This window comes from Natator depressus, chromosome 1 (assembly GCF_965152275.1).
Source record: "Natator depressus isolate rNatDep1 chromosome 1, rNatDep2.hap1, whole genome shotgun sequence".
Lineage (NCBI taxonomy): Eukaryota > Metazoa > Chordata > Testudines > Cheloniidae > Natator > Natator depressus.
In genome coordinates, this window is record NC_134234.1 from 106,804,280 (window position 1) to 106,816,812 (window position 12,533).

Consider the following 12,533-nt stretch of genomic DNA (forward strand, 5'->3'; position numbering starts at 1 on the left):
CCCTAGGACTCCTGCAACCCCTCAAGAGTCTACCTGGCCCCTAGACTGTCATTGCATTAAAATTTGTAGTAGAACTACTCAAGTCCAATGGGTTCATAACCATCCTGAAAGTCATGGACCATTTCACAAAGATGGAACACTTTATCCCTTGCACTGCCTATTCTCCTCCCAGGAAGCCACCTGGCTCTAGGTGGACCAAGTTGTCCACCCCCATGACCTCCCAAAGAGCATTGTCTCTGACCAAGGCACACAATTTGTCTCCCACTTCTGGTAAGAAGCTCTCTGGAGTTTGGGCATCTGCTCCTGTCTCTCTTCTGCCTATCACTCTCAGACTAACGGTCAAGCTGAAAGAACCAACCAGATCCTGGAGCAGTATCTTTGGTGTTATATCAATTTCCACCAACAACTTGACCTTGCTGCTGCCCCAGACAGAATTTGTGTACAATATGTGCAGAATATGTGTCTATAGGGCAAAGCTCCCTTTTTTCAAATTATGGTGTAGGGGGGTGGTCACCCCGCTCTGGCCCTGAAGATGTTAAAACAGCCCTGGGAGAGGGCTGCCCTGGGGAGCCAATAGTAAAAGCAACCCTGGAGATGGCTGCGCCTGGGGGAAGAGGAGTGAGAACAGCTCGGGGAAGCTGAGTGAGTAGGGTTCCGGACTCACCAGCTTCCCACACAGTCAGTCCTGTCCTTTCCCTCACTGGCTCCAGAGTGACTCCAAAATGGCTTCTCCCTGGGAGGGCCTCTCACTCCCTATTGGTTGCTGGACGGACTCTGAGTCTGCCTTGGCTCCCCCTCCCTACCAGGGACCGTGTGCCTCTCCCTGAGCTGCCAGCAGACAGAGTCCCAGGAATCTATGTAATCTCCTTGGGGGTTACAGAAATATTCAGGAATAATGCACAGTTGGTTGAAAGACGTTATCCATTCCTTTTATCCCAAATATAGGGAAAACACTTCATAGAATTTGGGACACATATGTGCCTGGCTAACTTCAATCTACATCTAAAAGTAGTGTGAAAAAAAACTCTGTACTACACTGTACAGTCAATAAACCATGCTCTGAAGTCCTTATTTGCACCATTGTTAGTAATTATTTGTACTGCTTTATAATAATAACATGGCAGCAGCAATATTGCCACTGATTTCAGTAGGATCGGAACCCATGCATAGCCTTTTAAAAAAAAAAGTCCTGAGTGCTTTGACTTCCACGCTGGTTTGGTATTTTCTCTGTTTCATATAAGCAAAATTTAATTTACTTACTCTTCCTGGAAGTCCTGGAAGACCTTGTGCGCCCTTGTCTCCCTGAACAGAAAAACAATTTACATTTTTAAACTCAAGTACCACACAATGAAAACTGATCTACCAATGGCATTCCATTAGCTTTTTAGTCTTACACATGAAGACTTTATGTTCCAACAATTTACTCACTGAACAAGATCAATATAGAATCCACTTTACAAGTGCAAATTTGGGCCGGATTCATGTACACGGACCCCTTCTTCTGCACAAACTCACAAAATACAAAGAAGTATGCAGCCAATTAATTGGGGCAGTATGTTCAGTATTTTTCTAAATGACGGGACATGCACTGTTTCATACTAAGTTACATTTATTATTATAGGCAGGTCTGGTAGCACTCCCTATTATTAAGGTGCTGACATTTCCCATTATAAGACCCTGTTTTCCATTGCTTAAAACTTTGCCAAACTGTAACTGTTTGGGATGAAATTTTTCATGGTAGGTGTCTGCTTCAGGCTGAATTTTGGGGGAAAATTTCAACCAAAATGAGAATTATGCTAGGGAACTATACATAGTTTTGCCCATGGTAAAAAATTCTGACAACCTTTTACCTGGAAAGCTCTAGTTCCCCCATACTTTGGCGCATGGACTTGAAAATTGTCAGGGGGTGGCATTTTTGGCATGGCTATACTTTTTGCTATCCCTGTTAAAATCTGCCCAGATCTGACCATGTTATAAGATTTTGAAAAAATTAGTTCACACGCGCTCAGGGGAGACTTCTTAGCCCTAGTATACACTGTGGGGTGGGGGTGTCGATGTAAGGTATGCAACTTCAGCTACGAGAATAGGGTAGCTGAAGTCGACGTACCTAGATTGACTTACCGCAGCGGCTTCACACCAGTGAGTAGACTGCCGCTGCTCCCGTCGACTCTGCTTGCACCTCTCGTGGTGCTGAAGTTCTGGAGTCGACGGGAGAGCACTTGGGGATCGATTTATCGTGTCTAGACTAGACACAATAAATCAACCCCCGATATATCAATCGCTACCCAATATATCGATCAGCGGGTAGTGTAGACCTAGCCTTAGATTTTAGGAGCTTAAATCTCCAAAGATTCTGTCCTCATTGAGTGTGACTGAGCCTCTCACAGCTCCTTGTGCTAATCAAACTGTGCATCCCCACAAGCAAACTGAGCATGATCCTTCCAGACCAGGGGTACAAACACTAAGCTAGACTTTCTCTGTAATGGCTGTTCCCAGTTACTGTAGGCCAGGGTACAGCTGGGCACTGGATCCGAGAGCAGGGAGTCCGTCTCTCTTGTGCTCTCCGTGCCCTTCATGCTGGCTCCCAGACAACATGAAGGAGAAAGCCAGGAAGGAGAAAGTATGATTTGAATGCAGAGGAGACAAACGCCAAATTGGGAAGAGGAAAAGAGCAGATTGGGACAAAGAGTCTGGGAGAGTGGGACTGGAGTGGGAGGCAGGAGAAGAGAGAAACTGTGACTGGTTGGGCAAAGGCAGTGAGACTCAAAGCTGGAGATGGGGTGGGGCTGGTGTGGGAAAGAGGGAGGACATTTGACCATGTAACTAATGACTATGATATTTCATATGCACAAGGAGGCCAAAATAAGATTGCACAGGCAACCTTAATTCTGGCATTTCCTAACTTTTGAATGATTGACTTTACAATCTTAATAATATTTTTTAACATAGCTTTTTTGTGTGTGTAATATGTAACCGGTTACTGTAAGCTATGAATGCATACAATGGAATCTTAGCTATTAATTCTGTCCCAAAGAGATATTTAATTACTTACCTTAGGACCAGGGTCACCTGGTAGTCCTGGAACGCCAAACCTACCATCCTCACCCTATGTGTATATTCGAGTGGGAGAGGAGAGAAAAAACAAATCAGACACAATAAATACAGTTGTACCTTATTAGAGATAGTGTCTCAGTTTAAATCCTCAAACTGATCACTTTTTCAACACAAAAGGCAATTTATCTAAATAATTCTGAAATCTGCTGGAATCACTCCACAGTTTTCATTTTTCTTATTTTTGCATACAGTGGAATCAAACATTTAGTATAGAAGACAATTTTTTCTTTTAAAAAGCTAAAGAGTAATATTAAAAATGCAGTGAAACATACAGGTTGTCCTTTTGGTCCTCTCTCGCCATCTTTTCCAGGTTTTCCCTGTAAAGCACAAAATTCCACATTACTGAATTATGAACATCAAATTTATATCATTTCTGTACACATTGCCTGAAATGTTAAAACTAAGAATCCAGCAATATAATGAGTTCATGAATCCTCCTTTCACAGCTAACAATGCACAATGTGCGACAATGGGCAAAAAGATGACCACTGAGGACGTACATTTCCCAGCATGCTGATAATTTAGAGCAATGGTTCTCAAACTTTTTATTTTGGCAACTCATTTCACACGGCAAGCCTCTGAATGTGACCCCCAACCCTTATAAATTAAAAATGGGGGTAATTTAATTTTAATGTAATTTTAATTTAACAGGGGCTCCGGCTATCAGTCCCGCCAGGCACAGGCTGACAGCTCTCAATCCCCAGGTAATAACCTCGCAACACCTTGAGGGATCACAACCCTCAGTTTGAGAACCCCTGATCTAGAGTCAAACACAGAGCTGCTGATCTCGCCATGTTGCTCAGATGGTACTTTAGTAGACAATTAATATTGTTCTTATTTTATTATATAATCAATTTTTATCTCCTATTTTCCTTTTTTGTTTGTTTGTTTCTTTCTTTTAGGAATGACTGTGCATAGATACCATGAATGACAGGTGTTTCTGAAATAATGCTGATTAGGCAAATTAGCTGCCATATATGTTTCTTTTGCTCTTGTTTTACTTTCTGATCTCTGGGGGTGATTTTTCAAATCAGTAAAAAATAGCTAAAAGCCTTATCAACCTGTTCAAATTAAGTATGCACATTTCTTTTCTTTTAGGATTTGTACATACGGTATTCGTTTTTTACTCTAGGTTATTTTATTGCCCTCCCCCCACACCCGGTCTCTTTGTGGATGTTTTCTTCTTCTATTAAATTTAGCTAAAAATACTATTATTTTAAAAGAGGTGCGAGGCAGATTCTAAACTCACTGATGTGTGGAATGCACTTCGATATCATCGGAAGTTCCACGATTAGAACAAGTAAGGAATATGGAATGCCCTGAACAATGATTTTGATGTCTGCACATTTTGCCAAATTAGATATACAAGGCTATTCAGAATACTGTACCTCTATTTCTTCCATTTACTGCCAGAGAGGATTTCATATCTCATATTTTAGATGTGTTTGTTAATATGGGTCTCAAAGAAAGCATGGATTTTTTTTTTTGTGGTTTAATTCCTTTATTTGTAACACTTTGAAAGTAAATGCAAATCTGTTTTCAGCAATTTAAGGATTAGTTCTTAGATAACTCTAGACTATCAAAGGCATCAGTGACTGATTTATAATATTTTATTTTTTACATCAGGATTATAGCGTTTTATTTGTCAATTGTGCCTTTCATTTTAGGGTTAGATAATATTTATATGTATATGTGCAATAGAGTACAAATGATTCATGAAATGGTTATAACTGGTAAACAAATCACTACAAACAATTACCACATTTTAAGGGTAATTTCTTTATAAATTGTTTACTTTCTATATATTTAAAAACACTTAGGCTATCTTAAATTGTATTAAGAAAGTAGATTGGCACAGAATATATAAAGAGACATTGAACTAATATATTCAGACTGTGTAAGGCATGAATACTGCATGCAACTCAGTCTAATTAAAAATTAATTCCATAAAAATAAACAAAGAAACACCAAATTCACACCCAAAACAGAAAAACTGGTAGGACAAGAAATGATACACAACAGAAAATAACACATATAATCAGACTACAACCGGAATATGCAATTCTGAATCATATTACGGCGGAAGAATGAGCTGTTGGTTAACCATCAGTGACAGCAGATAAAGGGATGTAAATACTTATTTTTCAAAATGTTTATAAGAGAGAAAATAGCAGTAGTAATCCCAAAACTTAATGAAGATTCTTCAAATAATTCATCAAACTGTAGACAAATCATTCAATAAAACTAGAGTTTCAGATTTTAAGGATTTGTTCGATAATGTTTCTTTCAAAAATTGTCATTACTTCAGAAGTAATTGAGATCTACCCAAAGAGCAAAATATGCAATAAACATTAGAAACTTTGTTCAGGAGATAATATCAAAAGTAGCATGATGTCCCTGAACAAGCTATACCAGGATACTTTGATTTCTTTGCAAGAGTTTCTCAAACTTTTCAAGTTGGTGACCCCTTATTTAAAGTCAAATATTTTCACAGGCCCCTTAAACCTACATTAAGAGTACAAACTGCATAAATGATAAGCCCATATAATTTATCTGTGTTTGTCTTTTGAGATGTTAACAGAGAATACTTAACCTTGAAGGGTAAAGGTTTAATGGGGCATGAAGGAGCAAGATTTTCTTTGGTTTAGATTTTAGTAACATTTCCCATGCCTCACAACCCTCCTTAACTACCTTTCATGATCCCCATAGGGAGCATGACCCATCAGTTGAGAAACATTCCATTTAGATTTTTATACGAAACCTACCCATGCTAATAAACTATGAAAGATATGTTATAGCTCATCCAGAAGTTATGGGCCTGACACAGGAATTTCTGAGTGAGGTTCTATGGCCTGTGTTACGTAGAAGCTCAGACTAGATGATCATAACTTTCCCTTATGGCCTTAAAATCTATGAAAAACAAGCGAAAAATGAGTAAGGTAACTTATGTTCGTCAAGTCATTTTCTCTCCATTCCTCCCCTTGTAGGAGAAAAGTTATGTGTAAATTAAACAGATTTACTGTGCATAGTGTATTTAAACTATACAGTTTAAATACACTATGCACAGTTAATTATGCAAATCTTTCATTTAAGTACAGTAAAAGCTGGGTTATCCGGCACTTTACCAACCAGAAAGCTCTATAAACCAGCATTTCTGAAATCCAAGCGCTGGCTCTGTGGCTTCCATTGGCTGGGAACTGTGGCTAGTGGGAGTTGTGGGAGTGGCGCCTGTGGGTGGAGGTAGTGCACAGAGCTGCCTGGCTACACCTCTGCCTAGGAGCAGCAGGGACATGTTGCCGCTTGTGGGGAGATGTCCGAGGTGAACGCCGCCTGGATCCAGTACCCCAAACCCCTCCTGTGCCCCAACCCTCTGCCCCGAGCCCTCTCCTGCACCCAAACTCCCTCCCAGAGCTTGTGCCCCACACCCACTCCCGCATCCCAACCCCTGGCCCTGAGCCCGCTCCCACACCCAAACTCACTCCCTCCATTGGTAAGTATAACTCTGAGGTAACTGGAATTTTTGACTAACGGGCACCTCCCTTTTCCCCCAACATGCTGGATAACAAATCATTGGGGGGGTTTATGTTATGTTCTGTTTTGAACCAGCTTCCATTGAAGTCAATGGAATTCAGTCAACTGTCAATTCAATGAAAATGGGATCAGACCTTAAATACTTTGTAAAGTATTTGTGAGGCTTTTAGACATCATTGTATACTTCTGGCATATGGACCATCAGGGTAATCCACTGGCGGGCTGCGAGACATTTTGTTTACATTGACCGTCCACAGGCACGGCCCCCCACAGCTCCCAGTGGCCACGGTTGACCGTCCCAGGCCAATGGGAGCTGCAGGAAGCTGGCTCTATTGAAAACTTTGGCAAAAATCCCATATTAACAAATATATCACATCTTACATCTCACTGATAAGATATCAAATTTAATATTAATTTAATAATTTTATGTAAATAATACAATGGGCCCTATCAAATTCACGGTCCATTTTGGCCAATTTCACAGGTCATGGGATTTTAAAAATAATAGATTTCAGCTATTTAAATCTGGTGCTGCCTTCAGAGCTGGGCAGCTGGAAAGCGGCAGCTGCTGGCCAGGAGTCCAGCTCTGAAGGCAGAGCCACCGCCAGCAGCAGTGCAGAAGTAAGGATGGCCTGGTAGGGTATTCCCACTCTTACTTCTGTGCTGCTGCTGGCGGGGCACTGCCTTCACAGCTGGGTGCCTGGCCAATAGCCGCTGCTCTCTGGCCGCCCAGCTCTGAAGTAGGGTGGCAATATCGTGACCCCCCTAAAATAACCTTGCAATTCCCTTTTGGGTCAGGACCTTTAATTTGAGAAATGCTGGTCTCCCCCCACGAAATCTGTATAATATAGGGTAAAAGCACACAAAAGACCAGATTTATCGGGGGAAGACCAGATTTCATGGTCCATGACATGTTTTTCATGGCTGTGAATTTGGTAGGGCCCTAACAGTGATGCTCAGTTTTTATTGATAAAATACTGTATACTTACTCGTGAGCCAGGTTTCCCAGGTTCACCTTTTTCCCCTTTGATGCTTGAGCCTGGAAATCCCTTAAGAAAACAAACCAGATTAATCATACTGTATTTTCTGTTGTACATTTTATTTTAGTTATAAGCCATTAAGACACACAAAGTCCTTTAAGGCATGGTCGCCATTGGGTCTGGTAAAATCTCTTAATGCAAACAAAATGATTACATAATACTTACTCGAATCCCATTATCACCTTTTTCACCTGGTTCACCCTAATAAAATTAAAAAACAATGAAAATCAATATATGGAAAAATTATCCATAATCCACTTCTGGAATAAATCATTTCCTCTTTGTCAGATACCGTACGTTGTTTCCATGTTCCCCGCTCTCTTTCAAATTACAAGGCCTAGTAGGCATGCAGGGAAAGGTAGCTTGTCAAATTTTAAACTTTTTTTTTAAATACAAAATTAGAATCCATTCAAATCTAATGAATTATACTAATAAATTATTACTTATGATGCCTCATTAAGTAACTATAAAATTCATTAGCATTCAGGCTCACTGGAGGTTATTCTGCTAATGAGCATAAATCTAATATAAATTAGTTGTTCAACTTTTAAATATATTTGCAATTGACCAGAAAAAATATGTTGAACAGCCTGTATATTACACTTTGGTCCTATCACCCTATCTGCCCCGACCCTCCCGCAGCAGAAAAAGCCACAGGAAGGTGATATGTTATTCAGTACAGGATACAACATTTCTGCCACATTTTGTTATCCATAGCTTCCCCTCAAGCATCCACAGACAGTCAGTAGCCTAGGGAAGGAGAAGGCTGCACTGGCTGGGAATCCAATGTAAAAGGGATCCCAACTCTGCAGATCTCAACTGCACCCTCCAGAGTCACACTTCCTCCCAGGGATTCTGGAACAATTTGTATAAGTGGGGATGCTGTGAGCCATTGAACCAAGCTGTAAATCCTGTATATAATGGAAATCACTTGAAATCGGGGGTGCTGCAGCGCCCCCTGGCCCCCACACTCCTAGTTCCAGCACGTATGCTTCCTCTTGGGCTGCATGGGCAGTTCCTGTGCAGTGCTGTCGTTGGCTTCCCTACTAGAGCTGTGCAATACACACTGCAGGGAAAGGAAGTATGGAGAGGAAGATTACATGAGTGTAACTGAACTGCTCAGTTTCTGGAATGGGGTGCCTTTCTTCTCTCAGTTCACCACATACATGATATTGTATTAAAACTTACGGAAGTATGAGAGAACATTCTTTAATGTATAACCTTGTTACCAAAGTCTTCTAGAGACGTGACTTATTTACATGGGTATTAACATATTCACAGATTATCCCTGTACAAATTCTTCAGATACTTACAGGAAGAGCATTAAACTTTATTTAGGAAAGTTAAAACATGGACCAAGTTTGCATAATTGGCATTAGATTGCTTATAACACTGGTTTCCCTGTCTTTCTTTAGTAAGCTTGTCTTTAAGCAAAGAAACTAGGAGTCCAACATTGTAAGGACTAAGTAATATTTTCTCACCTTCTCTCCATATATGATTACACTCCCTTTCTCTTTGTGTTGTGAGGCAGTTCCTTGTGGACCTGGAGGGCCCCCCACTCCTCGTTCACCCTATTGACACAAAATTCAGGATTATTAATTTAATTAGAAAGAATATTTATACTGAGAACATTCATAAACACAATCATTAAAATAAAATAGAACTACCACTCACTTTAAAAAAATGACAGGATGTTTGTTGGATTATTATTTTATCAAAATCAAACACCTAGTAACCCAAAGGTTTGCACATGCAGTTGCAGAAAAGCACATTACAAACAGGCTGTCAGACTAAGACCCTGCTCTGAGTCACCCTAATGTAACCTGCCTGCACCCTGCCTGCAGCGTAATTACTGCTCAGTCATACTGGCAGGTCCACCTTGTTAATCCCTACAAGGATACAAGAGGGTTTGAGGTGTCTTTATCAGGGAAAACAACGGGCTAAAGGAAAAGAGGTCATGCAGAGAAACCCCAAGCTTAGAAGAAAATAGTAGGTTGAGGTTTCTGCTGTTTCATCATTATTAGAGCTTCCCATAAAGCTAAACCCTAGGAGAGGGTAAATTTGGATGGTATACCATGTGTATTTATTTTATTCTCAGCAAGATGGGAACTCCACCTGCTTCCACACAATAAAATCAACAGCTGTTCAAGGAATACACCTCCTAAAAGACCCTATATACTGTGCACATTATTTCTGCTGTTATATTTCCTGCTCAATTTTTGCAAAAGGCAAACCCAAGTAAGTCAACAAATCAATCTCACTAAATCTTCTACTTTTTTTTCTGCACATATTCTGCATGAAACTTTGCCTCAACAATTACATTACATAAAATATAGGGTGATAATCATTCATTTCCTCCATAGCAATCCAGATATACAGAATTACAATGGCCAAGACAAAATATTTACAATATAAAACAAAGCTAACAAAAAATCCCCATACCTCTCTGTATCTTTTTACATTCACGTTTCAGAAAACATACTCTGTATTAGGAGATCTAACTGGATTCAGAATTATTCCTTATATTAAATTATAAATAACGAATTTTCTACAGAAGGTAGATCAGGAACTTCTGTTTTCATAAGAACAAGGAGACATTCAATTAAATAAAAAGATGGGAACTGTTAAAGTTAAAACTGATAAATGGAAATACTTTTACGCACAATATGTAATTTGGCTGTGGAACTCATTGCCACAGGCAGTTACGGAGGCCAAGAACTAAGCATGATTCAAAAAGGGAATCGACATTTCTATGGATAACAGGAATATACAGAATTACCAAAATTAATTATAAGAATTTTGGCAGGAATTTTAAACCACATGCTTCAGGGCTTAAACCAGTCTAACTATTCAAGATCAAGATGAGGCATATGTGGGGGACACATGACCCCATATATGCCTATAGCAGGGTCCTTAAATCTTCCTCTGAAGCATCTGGTGCTGGCCACTGTTAGAGACAGGATACTGAATTAGATGGACCTTGGATCTAATGACGTATGGCAATTTCTATGTGCCTAATGCCAGTCATGTGAAATTCCACAAACCATGTTGGTAATTAATTATACCAGGCAGTGATTTGAACCAGGTTTGAACCCAAGTCTTTTAAAATGAAAAAGTTACTGTATTGGCTTACTCCACAGAGTGACTCCAATAGCCAAACTTTAAAATAAATATAGCTTCAAAAATATATCTAGCAGTTGTATTCTAAAGCATTTCAAACAGAGGGGCTTACCTTATCACCTTTTGGTCCTTGAAAACTCAAGCCCATATGACCCTGATGATAAAAGTTATACATGTGTTACTGAATTAGCCAACTTTCCTTTTATAAATATATATATGTAAGGATTTTATAAATGTGGTAGATTTGGCTCCAAATCTAACCTCCTGTTTATTCAAATATGGAAAGTCCTCGAGGCCCATATATTCTTATCCTGAATTAAAAGTTAATTAGCCATAAGCCTGAATGATTATTATTATTTTTTTATTCATTTCTGGTCATGCCTAGAATGTGCTCGACATTTTCAAAACATAAAAAGGCATAGGTCCAGCCATGAGGAGATCATGTTATTTTTGTGAAAAACAAACAGAGAGATGGAGGATGAGGATCAGGAAGACATACAATTAAGGGGGCCATAAGATTATAACATAGTTTTAATGACAACTAAAATATAGCTATATGTGTGCATACACATCTTTAAATGGACAAATCTTTCACTCTTTCTGACAAAAACTCTCTTTTTCCCACATACTTCTCTTTCAAGATAGATATATAGAAGCAGAGACCATCCCAAATGACCTTATAAACAATCATTATATTTATCCTATTTTTTCCCTATCTTTAGCTCAACCATGTGTTCACTTTGACAAGTTGGGCAATGGTAGGACTGCAGAAGGCATGGGAGATGTGGCCTCCAAATAAATATTTGGCTATGATCAATGGGACCACTGTACATCCCACACGATCTCTGCCCTAATGTTGGCTTTCCCTTTGCCTGTGCACTCAGTGCAGTCCCAGAAGCCCTGTGAATACCTGAAACAGACCTATTTAGGACATGATAGTCCCAAGTTCTTTGCACTCAGTAGCTGGGGCTGAAAAAATATGCAACTGTTGGTTTTTGTGTGTGTGCACTTCCTGCCTCTAGATGCCAGAGATCACTGCAGTTACTACAGCTGGGTGGCCAGAAGCTGTCTTTCCTCTGGTCCTGACTCCTGCAGAGAGTCAGCCAGTTTCAACTTAGTTTCAACCCAGCAGCAGTTTCAACTTAGTTCTGCCTTCGGAGAGGTGGCACCAGATGGAGACAACAAATGGGGAGAGGAGTAAGCCCCATGAGAGAGATGGAGGAACATGGAATCCAAAAATGTTGGACAAAGCAAGACACATTAAAGGTAGCAGAGAGCGAATGTGAAGGGGGACACCCCAGATTGGGGCTGGAAGATGGAGGGAAGTTTGGAAGGAGAGGAGAATAGTCCCCAGTGGAATGCCAGAGGAGGTAGCAGGCCACTACACTCCCCCACCACATACTACTCAATGCCACCCTGCCACCATCATCAAGAGAATGGGGGGAATCCAGAGCCTGTTGAGGGCAGGAGTGGCTATGGGCTGGTGAGGGATCAGCCAGAGGTTTTGTTTAGAATGTTCATGCACACTACTGGGGTGGGAGGTGGAGATCTCCTTTCCCTTGACTTATACCAACATAGACTCTGATTCTTCCAGATGCAACATCAAAATGCAATATACGGAACAAAGGCAGATGGCAAATCATGACTAATGCCCATTACGCCAAGATGTACTATTTTTATTTTTATATTTACCTTGCTGTCTACCCCTCCTCTGCACACTCCCTATCA

General features: G+C 40.2%; 1 protein-coding gene across 1 annotated transcript in view; it reads right to left on the minus strand.

Moving 5' to 3' along the window:
* Positions 1-12,533, minus strand: part of COL4A1 (collagen type IV alpha 1 chain) — a 213,025-nt gene that overhangs the window by 84,183 nt on the left and 116,309 nt on the right. Inside the window, exons 12-18 of the mRNA XM_074963616.1 lie at positions 10,918-10,959; positions 9,167-9,256; positions 7,851-7,886; positions 7,635-7,694; positions 3,387-3,431; positions 3,053-3,106; positions 1,261-1,302 (exon numbers count right to left, since the gene is read on the minus strand). Of these exons, the coding sequence (XP_074819717.1) occupies positions 1,261-1,302; positions 3,053-3,106; positions 3,387-3,431; positions 7,635-7,694; positions 7,851-7,886; positions 9,167-9,256; positions 10,918-10,959 (369 nt within the window). The remainder of the gene's footprint in view (positions 1-1,260; positions 1,303-3,052; positions 3,107-3,386; positions 3,432-7,634; positions 7,695-7,850; positions 7,887-9,166; positions 9,257-10,917; positions 10,960-12,533) is intronic.